The sequence below is a fragment of the Pyxicephalus adspersus genome, chromosome 6 (genome assembly GCF_032062135.1).
Source record: "Pyxicephalus adspersus chromosome 6, UCB_Pads_2.0, whole genome shotgun sequence".
Taxonomy (NCBI): Eukaryota; Metazoa; Chordata; class Amphibia; order Anura; family Pyxicephalidae; genus Pyxicephalus; species Pyxicephalus adspersus.
In genome coordinates, this window is record NC_092863.1 from 78,130,907 (window position 1) to 78,150,175 (window position 19,269).

Below are 19,269 nucleotides of genomic sequence, written 5' to 3' on the forward strand. Positions count from 1 at the left end.
TGTTTTAAAAAGCTTTGCCGGGACCCTTGTGCATTTACACATGATGAACAGTTCTATGTACACCCCTACATCAGACATTTGGTTTTGAGTTGGTTAAACACAATGCAAGCACTGAAGTGTTAGTAGATGTCCTTGTTCTTTCTTCTTTAAAAATAAGCATAAGAAGTCTAGCATATACTTAAATATGTTTTGTTCCATTTGTTGAATTATAGGAATGTAAAGACTGACACTTGCTAATAGTTTGGAATGATGCCTGGATAAATTAGACAAGTACCATTGTATTTATCAGTATGATGCATTTACATAATTTTTCTTTTCATACCCTTTTAAACTCGTATGTTCTCAGAAACTATTGCCCTTTAATTTTGTTAGACTTTTTTCTCTGTGTATTCTTTCTGCAGGTGTATAAATCTGATGTAGCTTAGAGGACTTCTTCTATATACTTACACAATATTATACTTTTATCCCCAATCTAAGCAAAACCTTAACTCCAGAGAGATGGGGCTAATAATAACATTAGGTGATGATTTGCAGTGCAATATAATGAGAAAATCAAGATTTACCATGAGTAAAAAAAGAAATGAACCTTTCAGATTGGGACAATATATGTGGGCATACAAATGGATAAATATGCCAATGTTTCTCAGCAATTTTTGGAAATAATTTGTTGCTCCATTGTAGAGGTACCATAATTCTTCATTTTCCTGTTTTTGGGATATAATTGGTTATTATACCAGAATTTTAAAATGACCTTCTAGTCTATGTATGGCCACTTGTACACCTTTGCATTATGCATGAAATGGCGCAGTTACATTATAGAGCACTTTTATTCCATTAGCTACATATAAAGTAAGACCTGAAAGGCCAGAATAGCACCGGCATTAACTGTCCTGGCAGGTTGCTGCGTAACAGCTTTGTAGCTGATTCATGGAGAATGTCTTAGCTTTTCTCTTACATTGTAGAGCATTCACAGTAAATTACAGCATTGAAGTAAACTGAATCTAGAGAGCTATGGGTATATAAATCTCTCTGCCTGCTGACTCAGTCAGCCATATAGCAGCTCAATTGCACCACATGACTACATCACTGTAATGAGATTTTCACTAGTGTCAGCTTATCATTAGCTCCTTCTGGGGCTTCCCAGCACAACAGCCATCATAAGGCATCATTGTGCTGCTTTGTTCTTGTGAAGTAATTACAAGTAAACTTACATTGGTAAAAACATACCTTGAAAACTTCTAAGACTGTGCAGATATGTTCAATAATTGTCACGGGAAAGGATCTTTCATGAACGATGTAAGAATGAGTGCTGTACATACAAAGGGGAGGGGTAGAACAACGGAGCGCTCTCTCCCCTTCACTTCCATTACGATCACCAGGACGGATCCATGAATGACGAGCACTGTACACACAGCAGATTCTTGTCTGATATCAGCCCTGAGAAGATTATAAGACGAGAATCACCTAACGTGTGTATGTAGTCTAAGATGATGAGAATGATATCCTTATTACTAACTTGGTTTTTTAACTTGTATTTGTATAGCGCCATAGTCCATAGTGATATCATTAACTATTCTTCAGAGATGTTCCTACTCTAATGTCTAGAGTAATGTTTCTCAACCCGGGTCCTCCAGAGGCTACTGGGGGTTCCTTGAGGAATGAACAGTTTGTGCCTGTCAGGTCAGTTTAACTGATACCAATGATGTTTTTGTAAGGGAGGCATTCTTCCCAATGGCCAGCAATGTGAGAGACATTCTTCCTATTGACCACCCCTCTAATACAAAGTGAGCTGTGTATATAGTAATTATACAAGGGGTTCCCAGAAGACCTGAAAGTTATTTCAAGGGTTCCACCATGTAAAAATTGTTGCCTGATCTAAACTATCATAGTCATATGCCACTAATAAAGTCTAGGGTATTTTTTTTTTTGGGGGGGGGGGCAGTTAACTGTATGCTTTTGGGATATGGTTGGAAACCATTGTGCCCAGAGGAAACCCATGCAAACCGGAGGAGAACACACAAACTCGTGTGTTCATCAAAATAGTGTCCAGACTGGGATTCAAACCTAGGATCCTAGTGCACCCATAGCAACTCTCCAGTGACCTACTAATGAGTTCCTCACTCATAACCACATCACATGCCTGGCTCCAAGACTTTTCTAGAGCTGCCCTGACTCTCTGGAACTCACTTGTTTGTCCTATTCACCTTCTCCTACTTTCCGAACATTTAAAAAAAAACTAAAAAAAACAACTTTTAAAACTTGCTCAACCATTTTCTTCTGTCTGTTATAACCCTCATTAATTGCCCACCATTCCATATCCCCCTCCTACTGTGTGACGTATATAAACACTGTTTATTACTAATAATAATAATAATAGTGCTAATAATAGTGGGTGTGCTCATTTTTAGCTTATACGCTGACCACATTTCCACACTACCAGTCATATTTATGTCACACAAATATTTTGATACACTGATAAAGACTTGGGGGTCTATTTATAAAGCAGTCAATGTGATATTCATCGACATTCTATAATAGAGAGTCCCCCAGGTCTAAGTGACATGTAAAGGTCCACAGCTGCATTCACATCCTCTTAGCCTTGCTGTCGACTGTGACTGAATGTAACACAATTACAGGGGGAGAAACAGGCACCTGGCTACTTACCCTCTCAATTCCAATAAGCGTGGTAAGTGTGTAGGTAATTCATCCTACGCTGCTTCTGCATTTTAACCTAAATAAATAAATGACACCGTGTAATATGCCATGTACTGTTGTCACCTGACGTTGTATTAACCTAATTGTAGCGACCAGATGTTTTCTTTTGTCTTGATAAGTAAAAGCCTTGGAATTAACAAAGGGAAAAGTTTTTTTTCTCATGAGTATATAGAGGTGTTTGGGATGCATTCACCAAGCGTCAGCAAAAAGTTGATTGCTTTTATGCATTTGCCATGCATTTACATTGACTTGTGTAAAAAAGTAATAAAAGAAGAAAAGAAATTATCTCAAACTGGCCTTACCTGACATTTCGAGGTCATGTAGACTTGCTCGCAATAAAATCACATATTTAACAATATACTCTTAGAATTGCAGAGTGTTAATAAACATAAATAAAAACATACTCTGGATGGTTTTGCTAATTGCAATGGACAGCATAAAGTAGGTATGATTACCATAAGATTCCATTAGTAAATGCGGTTTTCTAGTAATTCATTTAGCTGTTTTTTCTCTCAGTTTTTGCTTTATAATCAATCACTTTGAGTGATTAGCGAGTCTTGGTGATTTATTTAGTCATTCCATGAGAGCAGCAGACTGAGAAGGTGATATTGAGTAAGTCTCTGCACCAGGCTACTTATACTGTGGTTATAAATCTGAGAATTGTAGTTCTCTAGCTGAAGTTTAGGTGACATTGAAGTGTGAAAAATTATTTTGTGTGCGTAATATTAGAGCAATAGGATTATTCATGGTGCCTCTTCTCCAAGTGTTGTCTATGTTTTAGAGGAGACAATTTACCTGGATTCCGGGATCACATGTTAATGATTTATTTCCAGAAAAGATTGCTCTTTGCAATATATCTCAGTTTTGAATTTATTTATATACATAGTTGTTGGCTTTAATAGGAGGTGCTTATAAATAAATTCATTTAAAACAGAAGGCCTTTTTTCCTTGCTAGCCTTTCTCTGAACAGTAAAATCACCTGGAAGCTGTATTGTCTCTGACCAAGCCAGAGCAAAGAAAACCAGGTGAGCAATGTCAAGGTGACTACCAGGTAATTGGGGTAGCCCTTTGCTTTTGAAGGTAACAATGTCTTTTTAAAGCTTCACTCTAGGCAGATATACAAGACACACAATATTTCAGCTCTGTATTCAATAAACAAACCGAAAACATGTTTTCTATCATTAGGCATTATAAGTCCCTACATTTGGCATCGAACCAGCCTTCTACAGTTTACTGTACAGCAAACCTGTGGGAAGGCGAAACAACACAAAGAGCCAACCAACACACATTGGGCTTGATTTATTAAAGTTCTCCAAGACTGAAGAAGATGCACTATCATCAGTGAACCTGGGTGATCCAGCAAACTTGTACATGGAATTGCAGAAGAGAAGGACTGGATCTGGAGGCTGACACATAGGGCTGTAGAGTAAATTCTTAGACAAAGACAAATTCTTTGGAAAAAGATTTATTTTGTGTATAAGCCATTTGCCCAGAGTTTAGTTTTCATACAGCTCCTGTAACACCCAATGCATGTTTATCATTGCTAGACTGCATGGTTCATTGGTAATAAACTGACTCCCTGCTGCCTCCATTAGTACGTTCAGGTTTTTCAGTAATACAAATTCCAAGCAGGGTGAGTGTAAAGACACCAGAGTTTAAAAACAACCCTACAAAATTGTTCTTTATGTTCATTTTTTTTTAAATCTGTCTTATTCACTGTGTGGATGAATTCTTTAATTACATCTAATCTTAAAGAGATTGAATATAAGGTCAATTAAGACTAATTAGTTCTCTTTCAACTGACGCTTTTATTTGATTTTGGAGATTATGTGTTTAATTTTTTTTTTTTTTTGCAAGCATTGCATAGAAATCTAGTTTATTCAAAAGCACAGCATCTAGAAAGACCAAGCTGTTATTTATTAGACTCCACTGATTCGGTAAAACAAAACACATACATTATTGTACAAATTCCACTCAAGGTTTACTGCAAATAACAAACTGTTCTGCATCATTAAGTTCTATCTTACCTGATTGCTGGTTTTTAGAAATTATTGGATAAAGCAGGGGCAAATCCAGGCAAACCAAGTTTATTTCTAAACAAAAAACTAATAAACCAAAGAAGGTATAAACTAGTAAGTACGGTAAATATATCTTTGTATCTTCACACGTGTCTGAGATTTTGGGAACAATATACTTTTATCCTGCCATAGGTAGGGTTTTTTTCTCAATGTAAATAATATAGTCCCTGTATGCCCACACGTTGTAATGTGTTGTAGAATTTGGTAATGATAAATACACAAGTAATATAAGGTCTTAGTTTAAAAAGACCAAATATAGAATATAACAAAAATGAAATGAAAGCTCAACTTCAGACAAAATGCCTAATTTAAATAAAAAGCACAATATATATTTCCAGGAAAGTGGCCATAAAAGAAACTGTTTAACTCTGCATTGGAAAATCACATAATTGCTTTAAACAGAGCACTTCTTTATGACCTTTAAAAGTAATGTTGGAACCTGAAATCTAGGCCTAATAAATATTATCTAAATACAAGAGCCGTATATATTCCTACTTTTTGAATCTGTGTTTCATTTCTGTATTTCTTGCAGAATTATACAGTAATTCTACATAAAACTATTTGCTTCTATACAGAAGTTTCCTTATACAAGAAGTGGTCACTTGTACTTTCCCCCTTATGGGCCTGATTTATTGGAGCTCTCCAAGCCTGGAGAGGATACACTTTCATCCGTGAAGCTGGGTTATCCAGCAAACCTGGAATGGATTTTCTTAAAAGTCATTCACTATTTCTTAGCAAATGTTTTCAATTCTGGACCAGATTTATTCCAGGTTTGCTGGATCACCCAGCTTCACTGATGAAATTGTATCCTTTACAAGCTTTTGAGAGCAATGTGTAGAGCGGATGATCCAATATAGTGGTGGTCAACTAGATAATTATAAAAAGCCTGAAGTGTGGCAACCAACATGTACAGAGGTCAGCACATTAGCAGAATATGTTCATTCCTTATGGTGCATTACGTCAAGTTAGGTAGCTAATTCAAAAAGTTATGGGAAGCAATGCACCTCAACACCCAAGAATGTTGGGTCCTGCTGCATGTTTTGCACTGTGGTGTCAGTGGCTAAAAAATACCCCACGCATTGGTGTCAGTGGAAGCAATAAAATCTTCCAGCATTGCTAGGGTCCAGCAAGACCCAACAGATGGTGGACCCAGGACATATCAGGATGCACAGCAAGGGCTGGTAGGTCACAGTAATTTACAGGCAGCCTGTAGTATGTTGGCTCAGCCACAGCTCTGCTCTCAGCACATGCTTTATATGCTTTGATATTACTTCTGCTTTTATGGTAAAATCTGGGAAATTTCTCTATATATTCGTTTTTTCACTAGTTAAATCATTCCTTTATTGCATTTCATGCAAATCAGAACCACCAGTCCTCACCCGTAGAAGGCTAGTCTCTAAACAGTACTATACAATGGTCAGTGTTCTGGCCCAGCCATGGCCAGGGTAAGCTTTGGTGTTAAGTCCTGCAAAGTAAAAATAACTTTTACACAGAAATCCTTTTCTCCTTTAGTGAGAGACAAATATGGAGAAACTTTTAATATCAATGAATCTGTTTACACCCAATGGAGCAAAGCAGTTACAGCAATGGCAGGAAATGGTTAGCAGAGCCCTAGGTACACAGAGGAAAGTAATTAAACGGTTTCATCCATGACTGTAGCAGATAAGATAAGCACATAATACAAAGGGTTGAAATACGTTCACCGCAGCGTGGATATAGGGATGAAGAAAATGACTCAGCTGCAGATCATTAATCATTTTATCAAGGCCACTTTCTGCATTATGCTGTTATTATAGCCAAGGAGGAATCTACATTCATTGCACCTTTTGTGAGCTAAAGGGTGACAGGAATAAATCTGGAATGCAGAGTCAGTGATAGATGGTGTATGGTCTGAATGGAGAATAGCCACAAGAACAGCCAGGCTCAGCAGGTAACACTGATATGTCATCAAAGGACAAAGAGTAATAAATAGAATACACTGCCTGTGTTGAATAGTAGAATAAGAACTGAACATGGCAATGAGGATGGCATGCAGACAGAGTTTAAATCTTTGATATAACAATAATCTTTTGCAACTTAGTACTACACATTGTTCATAAGGCAACCCCTTCATTGTTTGCAAATGATATTAGAATTACTACCTTTTATCTATAGCAAAAATACTGTTGTTAAAGCAACTTTCCCATTATAATAAAATCAATTACCATCATCAATAAATCTCTGAGGTTGCAGAGATACCAGGCCAGCTTGAATGTCCTCCAGTAAGACTACTAGGCTACTAAAGAGATATTACACAAATGTGATGACTGACATGGGGTCCTCTATTAAGTTCATCTTTTGGAGCTAGTAAAAAGGACACCACTAAAAGATCTTCAAATAACTTTACAATGGAGGAAATGTCAACTAAGCAACCTATCCCTATCCATTCTTGTTTTTACAACTAAGCACCAAAACCAGGATGGTGACTAAGACTCCTATTAGCAGGAGATACATCTCGGCACTGGTGTGACTTAACTAAGACATATTAAACAAGTCAAAGTTTTTACAAACTTCTCTTCCTATCCAATTTTGAGGAGTCCATGTAAATTGTAGTCTCAGGTTCCTGTTTTCAGCTGACAAGAGTGTCATCTAGTGTGGTCTTCTGCTGCTGTAGCCCATCTTCTCCAAAGTTTGACGTGTTCAGAGATGCTGCATAACTTGCTTGCTAGCTAACTTCAACCAACCTGGCTATTTTTATATATCGAAAGGTCAGACCAGCCATTCTGAAACCAACAACCATGCAATGTTCCAAGTCACCTAAAATACTTTAGCAGGTCGTCAATGTCAATGTCTACAAGCCTAAATGCATTGAGTTACTAAGTGATTGGCTAATTAGATACATTCAAGCAGTTGAACAGGTGTACTTAAAAAAGTAAATATGTTTACTGTATTACTTGTGATCTGACTGATCCTTTGATCACATGCAGCCATCATTTTACTGTCATTTGCATGGTCTTGATTATTTTGAACTAGAGTCCCACTTTGAACTTTGGAACAATTCAGGCAGGTGGATAACACAGAAAGAGGCAAGCGATGTATAACAATAACTGTTTTTTCCTGCCTGATCACTGCCGAGCTGTCAAATTTTGCTGAGCTGTGCACGCTATTCTAGTTTCATTTTATTGGCATGGTTGAAAATTGTCTTCATGAAGAAACAAAAATGGAACATGGTGGGGCCCTGTGGTGGAACAGGGAAAGGTGAGAATCCCGGGTTTAGTTCTACTTTAGGGAAAGCAGTGACTCTTTTCCAAAGCAAATAATACTTGCAAAATATGTCTAAATTACCTAAAGAGACTTTATTTAAATTCAAAGTACTCATTTTAAAGCAATGTCAAGATTGTCTAATAAACAAAACAGTTGTTGTGAAGAATAAATATAGATATGGTTGAATGGACTAGGCTGGGTTTGTGTAGCTTGGGTGGAATGATTCAAGATAACTACATTTGTATTTATATGTTGGTGGTATCTTTATTAGATATTATTATATTTCTAAACCATATATTTTTCCTTCTAGGATGGAGTTTTAGCATGGGATCAGCCTATCAGTTCCACAGCTGGAGGGTGTTTGTCATTGTGTGCGCCCTGCCTTGTGTATCTGCTGTAGTGGCACTCACCTTTATGCCTGAAAGTCCACGCTTCCTCTTAGAGGTGAGGATGGATATTTTATTTCGTGTCTCCTAAAAAGTTATATTCAAAGATAAGAATGTAAGGGATATACAGTATCTGGTACTTATTGAGTGTTTTTACCTCCAGGGCACAAAATGTACTCTGAATATTCAGCACCTCGTCATCCATGGCGCCTAAATACCAATACACGAAGAGTGCAATGCATAAAATTTATAGTGCATGCGGCATTTCTACTATTATGTGCTGGGAAGAGTGTGTTGTCAGTGCAAGGATCTCAGCACTCACTCTGAACTACTGTAGTGCAACTCCTTAACTGTCAGATTTTCTAATAAAATAAATAAATGTGTTAATGTTGTGTTGCTAATTATTTTCTTCAATATGTTCCTGCATTTGTTTTTTTTATAGGTTGGAAAGCACGATGAAGCCTGGATGATTCTGAAACAGATTCACGACACAAATATGAGAGCTCGTGGACAACCAGAGAAAGTCTTTACCGTAAGTGTGTTTTATTTGTCACAACACACAAATTTTGTATTGTTCACATTATAAGAAATCTTCAACCAATGACAAAGATAAAAATTTTAAAATAAGTAGCCTAGGGATTGAATTTATTAAACCTTTCCTGGTAAATTGGGATTCTCAGATTCTTCCATCCACTAGGAATCATACACCTAATAAATCCTTAAAAATAAAAACTGTACGTTTCGTTAGCTAAATTCATCAGATCAACTGTTCTGCAAATCATTTTGCTTAAAGATGTTCATCTTTTTTTGTGAATAAAAAAGTAGCTGCACATTGATATATGTCAGACACAGTTTAACATGGTCTGTGTTCTGCAGCCGGGATCCCCAAGCACCAGTCAGCAGGTTGGTAATGGACCATTGGCTGTTCCGAAATGGGATGTAGCCATCATTGTTGGCTGTCATTGGTCACTAGGACTGGAAGATCTGTGTCCTCTGTCATTTCCATCCTTATTATCTGAAACTTATTTCTCTCAAACCAATCCCATGTAAAAAATGTGTTGCTTGAAACTGGTCTGTATTAAAAAAAAGGTTGGTGGTCGCTAAGAGAAGAGAACTCTGCTAACTAAAAGAAATGACCATTCACCATTAAATTAGATATTTAGGATGACTGCAACCAACAACAATATTTTTATTATGCATGCCAAATTGCTAGAGGGACTGCATGAGGTTCAGACACACAGCAATGTTTACAATTCATATTCTGCCAGCATTATCAGTGCAAATAAAGGGAACAGATAAGTAAGTCTTTGATAAATAAGCCTGCAAAGTGAGACTCTTGTATAAGACAATTCATGACTATTTCTGTGTTATGTTCCTGTTATTATCATTTCAATTTTTTATTTTGTTAAAACATTTTTTACAATTAAATAATCCTAACCCATTATAATCTAAAATGGCCCAATGTAGAAAACATTCATGTAAGAAAGAGAAGGAGAAATAATCTAAAGATCACTACTCTGGAACAACATTCATTAATACCTGAAAAAAATCCATTTCTTACCTGGTGCTTTGTCATTCCCATTCATATCGCCGATTACTATTCCTCCCGTCTTAGAAATAGCTCTGTATGAACAGATAACTCATGCTCTTGGCCATGGCCGCTCATGTATTACTAGGTCAACCAAGGCCAGATATTGATCTGTTTATTACCACAGTCCTTATCAGATATCTGTAAATCAGACACTGGAGTACAAAGCTGCTGTAGACAATGCAAGTATGTAAGATGAGCCCGGACAAATGGTAACATGCCAGCTGTTGACTACCAGGACCTAATGTGGCAGAGCAGATACAAATATCAGGCACTAGTGTTGGTCCAATATCTCACTATTCGATTTGATGGCTTTTCGATCGAATAGGCCAATTTTGTTCTAGTGATTGAACATCGAGTATGAACACCCATAAAGTCAATGGGGGGATATTCGGGACTCTGTAGAGGTTGTACAGCCTCCAAATACATTTAAAAAGATACATAATAAAAAGATACTTAATAATACATAATACTATTATGTACCCCTGTATTTATTCCCCATGGTTGGGGAAAACGCAGAGCGCTGAATTTGCGCCATCAAATCCCGTGTTTTTTGGGTCGGGTCTATCTGAATTCCAATGTCCATATTCAGGTCGAATATAAGGACAACCCGAAATCGAACACCAACACTATCAGGCACAGTCTGAAATACAGGGAATGAACATAGGACAATATGAAATTTTAAAAATGTTGGTTCTGCAAAATGTACGCTGAATTTGTTGTGCATATGATGAATAAAATCCAAAGTGTGGGGTGGGTGAAATTAGGGTGCTTTAATGAGGTTCGGCTGCAATGAAATGAGCTTCCCTTACCACTTTCTGTGCAACTAGTGTTATGGTCAATGGGTCCTAATAAGCAATTAGTTCCAGGCCATTATTATGTAATATGATTTATTATTAGGAGGCGTCTCGTGTTGCAAATTTTACACATTTATGCATTCTTGATTCACTGCATGTAACACTGGGGGTGATTTTATTATTCTTAGCTGTCTCTAAGATATTTGAACACTGCAGTCCTTTCTTTGATCTGGAGAAGAGGAGAGGGCCTATACAGCTTCTCTGTTATATACTTCTCTGTATAGTACAGTAAATGTGCCCTGTTAGCCTAGGATGGGAAGTTTGAGATAACCAGGTGAAAATAAAAAACTATTTTTAGTCTAAGGTCTGGTAAATTCCAATATAAAATACATTTAATTTAACAAGTACGTATTCTTGGGTATAGACTTGTTTTTTTCTTTGCACATATTTAGCTATTTTTGCAAAGTGAATTTTTAGTACATTCACAACATTTAGTTTGCATAAGGAACATGCTTTGCCCCTCAGTCAACCACACTGTGTAATGTGATATAAATTAAGATCCAGCTTTATTTAATTCATACAATAATAAGGTATATTTTTTTTATTTTAGGTTCAAAGAATAAAGACTCCTAAGCAAATAGATGACTTTATTGAAATTGAAACAGACACAGGGACTTGGTACAGAAGATGCTTTGTGAGGATTCGCACAGAGCTGTATGGTGTAAGTGATTCCTTATATTTTTTGATATTCGCTATTATCTACATACAGTAAGTACATAGAGTCTGGATATAGCTAAAGTCTGCTTGATACAACCAAAGAGATAAGATTTGTATTACAATCTTTTTGCTTTCAATTTAAACTTTTTTTTTAAGTCGGCCTTACAAAAATCTTTTATAAAACACACAAGAAAACCTTTATTAAAGATCACAAAATGATCTGTGCTCCCTCCATATTATTTTTACAAACCGAAGATTTTGGCCATATTTATTAAGTTATTCAAGCACAGATCCAGAGGTGCTAATGTATTGATTATACATCTCAGGGACCTTCCTACCTATAGCAGTGCCATTCAGCAAAGCAGTAATAAGTATTGTGGTTGGCATGCATTTGGTTGTTGCTGGTGTATTCTAGAGTGTTGATTCTTTTCTTGAGCCTTTTTCCTGTTGTTCTGGTTGGGAAACATGGAAAGGGAAGGTGAACAAGCGACACCTCCATTGACATGCATAACAGTTGTTCCATTCTTAATGGATCCGCCATGGCAGATTGATGAACCAGGTTGGGCAACCACTGTAGATTGTTGTCATATTCTCACCTGAGATGAGCACAACTATCCATTTCAGGAGAAAATTATCTTATGTGTGTGCACAGCCTAAGATTCCTCTAATGGTTGCTTGGGGTTGCTTGAGTAGGGAGCATTTTGACCTCTACATTGGCCACCAATGCAAAGGGGCAAATTTTAATTACCTACCAATATTAGGGGTCACATTTACACTCGACACTGCATGTAGTGCCAATGTCAACCTTTTTTTTGGCAAAACCGCCAAAGGAAAAGCCATGAGTGAAAAGCTAAATACACCTTTTTTAATATTATAAAACATACTTTACATGGATAATCTTAGGATAGTGAAATACTTTCAGTAGCAGCATTTTTCTGACTACTTCTTAGTTCTCTGTAGCTCTCAGTATTTGTATATGCACAGTATTTCAAAAGTGAATTTCAGATATGTATCTCCTTATAAGATGAAAAGGCAAACACAGCATTACACAGAATAAGCAGGAAAAAAGCTTTCAAATAATACAAATCTGTTTAACCTTTGAAGTGCAAAGCAGATAGCAATCTTTAAAGCAGAACACAGAGCAGAACCATGAGCACATTCAATGATCAAGCGTGCATTTTAGCAGATCTCTTGTTTGATAGCAAAGAATGACTTAAAAATCTTTGCATAATAAAACATACATGCATACTACATTGTCATCATTGACCTGTAAAGAGCACCTGTGGTTTTGAAGGGCATGTTGCTAAAAAAGGATTGCATTGAAGATAGGTGCTACCTTCCACAAATATAGCATTTGTCATACAGTATTTCCTGTATTGTTGTAATAAAACCATGCATACTAGTTATATTTATGCTCAGTTCAAGAACAAATGTACTATGCAGTTTTCCAGAGATTTGTATAGCATTTATCCTATCAAATAAAAAAAAAGTTATGTCCCTCCCCCAACCAGAGCTAACCAGTCCAGCACAAAAAAAGATCCCCAAAAACAGGAGTACCCATCCCAAGCCTCCATTTGATGCTAATGGAAACTGGGAGGAAGGGGTTGCATACATGGTGGGGGGCTGTTCCTCCTACTTGCCCCCTATAGGGAATTTTCAAATTCACAATGTAGCAAAAAGCCCATTCACTTTGATCATTTTGGAAAGGAAGATTGCCTTTGAAACATTCTTTCCTGCCACCAACATAAGGAAATTCATTCTCTCTAGCCAATTGGCTTTGTTCCCACTAACTGAATTTTAGGTATTGTCCGTGTTTTTGTTGTGGGGTCTAATGCCCATTTTATTCTGTATATTGTCACAACTGTCCATTTTTGTCCAAATAATGCCACATATGCTCACTTGTTGTCTTTGCAAAATACCAACAGTAAATTTGTTTTACTGTCCCAAATATTCTCCAAAATAGTTATCACTGTCCATATTTTTACATGTGTCCATTTAATGTTTATATATTGGTAAAATGTTAAGTTTTGTTCTTATCCCAATAATTTCCTGAATTTTGAATGAATTTTATTGTACTATTCTGACTATATACACAGTTCTGGTGAGGGACATTTTTATTCTATTTCACTGGGTATACAGGTTACAGTGCTATGGATAAACACATTTCTTTTTTTTGGGGGGGTGTGTTGACCAACCTTGCTCTGGTGTCCAGCTATCTATTTTGATACCCTCATCTACAAACAGTACATGTAAGGCCCTGGTCCAGCACCAGTATTTGCCTGACACCAGGCCCATAGTATTCGCCTATAGCAAGCCCCAGCTCAGCCTCAGAGACTGGTTACATTTCCCAGTACACGGGGGCCCCCAGGACTTGTGCAAAAGGGATGGTGTCTGGGGAGGGGCTGGCAGACCACCAGGGGCCCACAGATAAAGCAGCACAAGGTTCTTAAAAAGGCAAATCCAGAATACTAAGCCAGAGGTCATACACAAATAAACAGTCCACTAGACGGGGTAAGCAAGGGGAAACAGAAAGCAGAATTGGGTCTCAGGCAAAAGGTCGGTTTAGGCAGTGTACAATCCAAGGGCCAGGAACAGACAAAGTCAGCAACAGAAAATCATGTGAATACATAGACCAGCGGCAAGTCAGCCTGGCTTAACACTACAACAGGCACTGGTGAATGGGAGCAGAGAGGATTTAAAGCCCCACCAGCCAATAGCAGCACAGGGTAGATTCAGGAACGAATCTGCCTCTAGACATCCCTTCAGCTGTGCACAGCCTCACAGTGTGTGCTGGGGATGCCAATAAAATACATCAGGCTGCACGGCTAAAGGGAAGCAGGGGCTGCTGCAATTTCTTAGTGATCCTTGCTGCTGCAAGTGACATTGCTGCACAGAATATACATTGTTTGATACTGTGAAGATGCACAGCACGGGATTAGCAGCCAGATAATCATCTCCTACCACTATATCAAAATGTCATGCAAACTATTCCTAGCACTGATAATGGAAACTTACTTTTATTGGTGTAGCATTATGTTTGGTACAGCAATCTTTAACTCATTAATCTGTCTTTGCTAAAATGTATGGTACGACTGACCATTTATTGGATCAGTGATAGGGAACAAACAGTAAAAGAAAATAGTTGGGAGCTTGTGAATATCAATGGTCAAAAAAAAATGAATAACATTTTTATAATAAAAAAAAAAGTTTTTGTTTGCTTCGAAAACCTTACTACTAAACAAACAATAGCAGATTTCACAATGTTGTGAATGCATTATTCCAACTACATCCCTGTAATCTTGTAAAGGGCATAAAGCTCCCTCCTACACTGCTGCTATTTTAGTTTCATAGAAAAATGAATAAAAGTGAAAGCATGTAATTATCTAGTCCACTAATTACTCTTGATCATTTTGTTGTGAGATGTGTTGTGTTGTGATGTGGGCTATCATTTTACTGAAATTATTGTTAATATTATTTATTATTTTGCAGATATGGTTAACGTTCATGAGGTGCTTTGATTATCCTGTCAAAGAGAACACAATTAAACTAACTGTGGTGTGGCTCACTCTGTCATTCGGGTAAGGATTACTTGTTAAAATAAAGATTTATTGGGCCTTATTTAAAGCTTTGAAAGGCTGGAGAGGATACACTTTCACCATTGAAGCTGGGTGATCCTGAAATGGATCTGGTCCAGGATTGAACATATTTGTTAATAAAATACTTTTAGGAAATCCATTCAAGGTTTGCTGGATCACCCAGCTTTACTGTTGAAAGTGTATTCTCTCCAGCCTTGGAGAGCTTTAAAAAATCAGGCCTATTATGTCTATTCAGTTTACATTTGGTGGTGCTTCCCAAAATGTTTGTATTAACCCACATCAGTACTAGACTACACACCCATGTGCCATGTACCCCAAATACTAGAACAAAATCAAAGAGCACTTATCACGTGTTCCAAGCACCTTCCTATAGAGAATCATAGATAGAACTACTAGAAAGGAGTCAAAGAGCATTTATAGCCTGTTAGGAATGCGTGTTCCAAGCACCTCTCTATAGGGAATCATAGATGAGTAAAAAAATACCAAAGAAGGGTGTATTACTATATTATCACTTGGTATACACTGACTGGCCCCAAAAAGAAAACTCTAACATTTTGTTGGACCACTTGGACAACAGTTAGACACTGTGGTGGACAATCCATGCGAGAAAACGATCTCTCATGATCCCTGAACCTATCTTTTACAACTTGAGCCCTTTGAGTCCTAGCATTGTCGACTTGTATAGGCCGTGCCATCAGAAAATAAGAAAAATCCATTGGTGGAAAAACCTGGTCATTCAGTATATTCGGGTAGTCCACTGACTACCACATTTTTGGGCACATCATGTTGCTGCAATTAAACCAACCAACTGAAACAACTGAAGCAACCCTAGGTCATAACACTGATACCACAGGCTTAGGGCCTTTTTTCTGGCCAAGCAGTGTATTTTTTATTAATATTATTATTACTATTATTAATAATATTATTATTAAACAGGATTTATGTAGCTCCAACATATTACGCAGCACTGTCATTAATACCAGGTTTCAAATGACAGACAGATACAGACATGGACACAGGAGGAGGAGAGGACCCTGTCCCGAAGAGCTTACAATCTAGGCAGCAGGGGGAAGTCTCATACAATATGAAGGGTGATATGGAGTGATGGGAAGTAGTGTATTTCCTAATGTAATGTGTACACATACTTACTAAATTAAATATGAGAAAGAGTGTCACTCTATGCTAACATAGACAACCTTCTTATTGAGATGCATTCATCTAAAGAGGCAGGAGGGACAGAGGGATTCAGTTCTAACGGAGAAAAGTCCTACAAATGAGGGGCAGTTCTTGTCTATATCCAATTATATGGGCCTGATTTATTAAAGCTCTCCAAGACTGGATAACATAGACTGTCATGGGAGAATCTTGGTGATCCAGCAAACCTGAAATGGATCTGGTTCAGGTTTGAAAACATTTGCCAACTAATAGCAATTGATTTTAAGAAATACATTCCAAGTTTGTTGGATGACCCTATTCTCCAAGGATAGTCTATTTTCTCCAGTCTTGGAGAGCTTTAATAAATCAGGCAAGCAATGGCAGTGAACTCTGTAAAAGTCTCACTCATGCCAAGTTTATTTTTTTGTAATAAATAAATTGGAGTTTATGTTGGAGTGAGTGTTGAAGTATATTTCCCCCAGCATGGACACAGACACCAATAATAACATGACATAAGTTATGGTTGAAGTTGAGCTTTGATAGTTGTTTCTCTTTTGTTATTTTTCTTATCTTTGTCTTATGACATATTGTTTTATTTCTGCAGCTACTATGGGCTATCTGTTTGGTTCTCAGATGTCATTAAACACCTCCAAGCTAATGAATATGCCTTGAGAGTAAAAAATTTCAGTGGAGAAAATATATCCAACTACAATTTTAATTTCACTTTGGAGAATCAGATCCATAAAAACGGAGAGTTCATCAATGACAAGTAGTTTTTTCTGTTTCTTATGCTTTTTGATTCTACTTTATTACAAAGGGCAAGCATGACACAGGATACCTAGGAAGGTGATCCTAATACCTGATCTATGGACCTAGTGCTAGAAGTATTGGATTGTAAGGCCAAACATATGTAGACACTGGGACATCACACATTTTGTGACCAAATATATGTGGACTCCCACCTGAGATGTTTCCAGGAAAGGCTAATGTTAATGCTTTGACATACAAAGACATTTAGACAATTGTACAATTTTAACCTTGTGGCAACAGTTTAGTGATGGGTGTTTTTCTGTTTCACTATGAATATTTTCCTGTGCATAAATCCAGTTCCATGAAAACACAATTTAACAAGCAGAGCCCTGACACTTACTTTCTGGGATAATTTAGAAAAAAGATTCTGGGTCAGTTCTTCTGGTTGAAAATTAGTATCTGACCTCACAAAGGTTTTTTGGCACAAATTCCAACAAACACACTTAATCATATCATGGGAAGCCCTTCTAGAACAGTGTAGGCTAGTATACCTGTATATTTGGAGGTTGGGATGGGGGGAGGGGGTTGACAAATCTACCTAAATCCCACAGTTTTGGAATAGAAAGCCCAAAACATTTGTATAGGTCTGATGGTCAGGTGTTTGTAAACTTTTGGTCATATTGTGGATTTTTATTGCAATATTCTTGTTCTTTACTTTTACAAGTAAGCTCCTTGCTTTTCATTCCAATAGATTAGTACAGATTAACATTTGACAAGTTATTATTTGCATGTGATTATTTACCATTACTCTTTCTTGCATCACTTAACTGATACCTTTGTATGTCACAGGTTCATGTCGATGAAATTTAAGTCTGTGGTGTTTCAGGATTCACTGTTTGAGAGATGTTACTTTGAAGATGTGACATCGCTGAATACATACTTTAGGAATTGCACCTTCATAGAATCACATTTTAAAAATACAGGTAGGGCTTCATGAATTCACACAGTAAACTACAAAAATGGCTCTGATCACCTGTGATTTGTTTTTTTCTGCACAGCCGGTGGTTGAGATGATTTCAGTAAGTACTGTCAGTTATTACTATAGCACACTGTTATGGGGATTCTCTGCGGGAGTGCGCATTGCTGCTGTCATTCTGTACAAAGGACTCTGGTTACTTAACTAAGCTACAAATCCCAGAAACCATCTTTATTCATTTTTAGCTGCATTCATTGCTACTAATGTGTCCAACAAATAAAAGGATAAGTGTTCTGTTGTAGTGGTTAGTGAATATAGCCTAAAGAAGTCTTTATATTTTTACCCCTGAAGAATCCTTGAAACAAGTTTCAGGTTTTAGTGAACCCGTGATTAAACCAATTTATATGGGAATCAGAGGGGAAAAATAATTTTTAATTGGTGGAAAGAAGCTGACTCTACCAGGTGGTATTGGCCCCAGAACTATGCAGGCAGGCTTTGAGGAACCCGTAGCAACTTCTGGTGGAACCTTAATAAGGATTGGCTGATCTAAAGTGTATTATTATTATTATTACACAGTATTTATATAGCGCCAACATATTACACAGTGCTGTACAAAGTCCATAGTCATGTGACTCAATCACAATTCTCACAATCCCCCTACCATAATCATATGTCTTTACCACAGTTTAAGGTAAAGGGTAGAAGCCAATTATTCTAACTACATGTTTTTGGAGTGTGGAAGGAAACTGGAGTACCCAGAGGAAACCCACACAAACACAAGGAGAGCATGCAAACTCCATGCAGATAGTTTCCTGGCTAAGATTCGAACCTGTAACCCAGCGCTGCAAAGGCTGCAAAGAGGGCTAACCACTGAGCCACCGTGCTGCCCAGTGTATGTCCCTCAAAAAACTTTTCTCTAGTTTTGGATAAGATGTGGAGAATTAGAATTTATCAGGGGCATTAATAGATTTCTCCTCATCTCTTGTCCTGTTGACAACTTGCATTTTGGCCTAGCTTGGTTACACAAGGACAACTGCTTTTAAATCACCGTGAGCTTCATACAATTCAGGAAACTGTCAGGTTCTCTGGATTGTACTACTATTAAACAGATTTAGAACTATCCAAAACAAATAAAAATTGAGTTCTTGATGAAGATCTCTCGATAAACTGTTACAGTTACACATAAATAACAACATTTAAACATAAATTCCTAAACGTATGATTCAGAATTTAAGAAGTAAGGTGGTAATTGTTAAGGTTTATTTTAG

At 37.2% G+C, this 19,269-nt stretch overlaps 1 protein-coding gene across 2 annotated transcripts in view; it reads left to right on the forward strand.

Annotated features, from left to right (window-relative positions):
- SV2C (synaptic vesicle glycoprotein 2C) overlaps positions 1-19,269 on the forward strand; it is a 98,019-nt gene that overhangs the window by 71,921 nt on the left and 6,829 nt on the right. For both annotated transcript variants that reach the window (XM_072416285.1, XM_072416284.1), the window contains exons 5-10: positions 8,347-8,480; positions 8,865-8,954; positions 11,418-11,528; positions 15,014-15,102; positions 16,880-17,044; positions 17,875-18,008. In XM_072416285.1, coding sequence (XP_072272386.1) covers positions 8,347-8,480; positions 8,865-8,954; positions 11,418-11,528; positions 15,014-15,102; positions 16,880-17,044; positions 17,875-18,008 — 723 coding nt within the window. The remainder of the gene's footprint in view (positions 1-8,346; positions 8,481-8,864; positions 8,955-11,417; positions 11,529-15,013; positions 15,103-16,879; positions 17,045-17,874; positions 18,009-19,269) is intronic.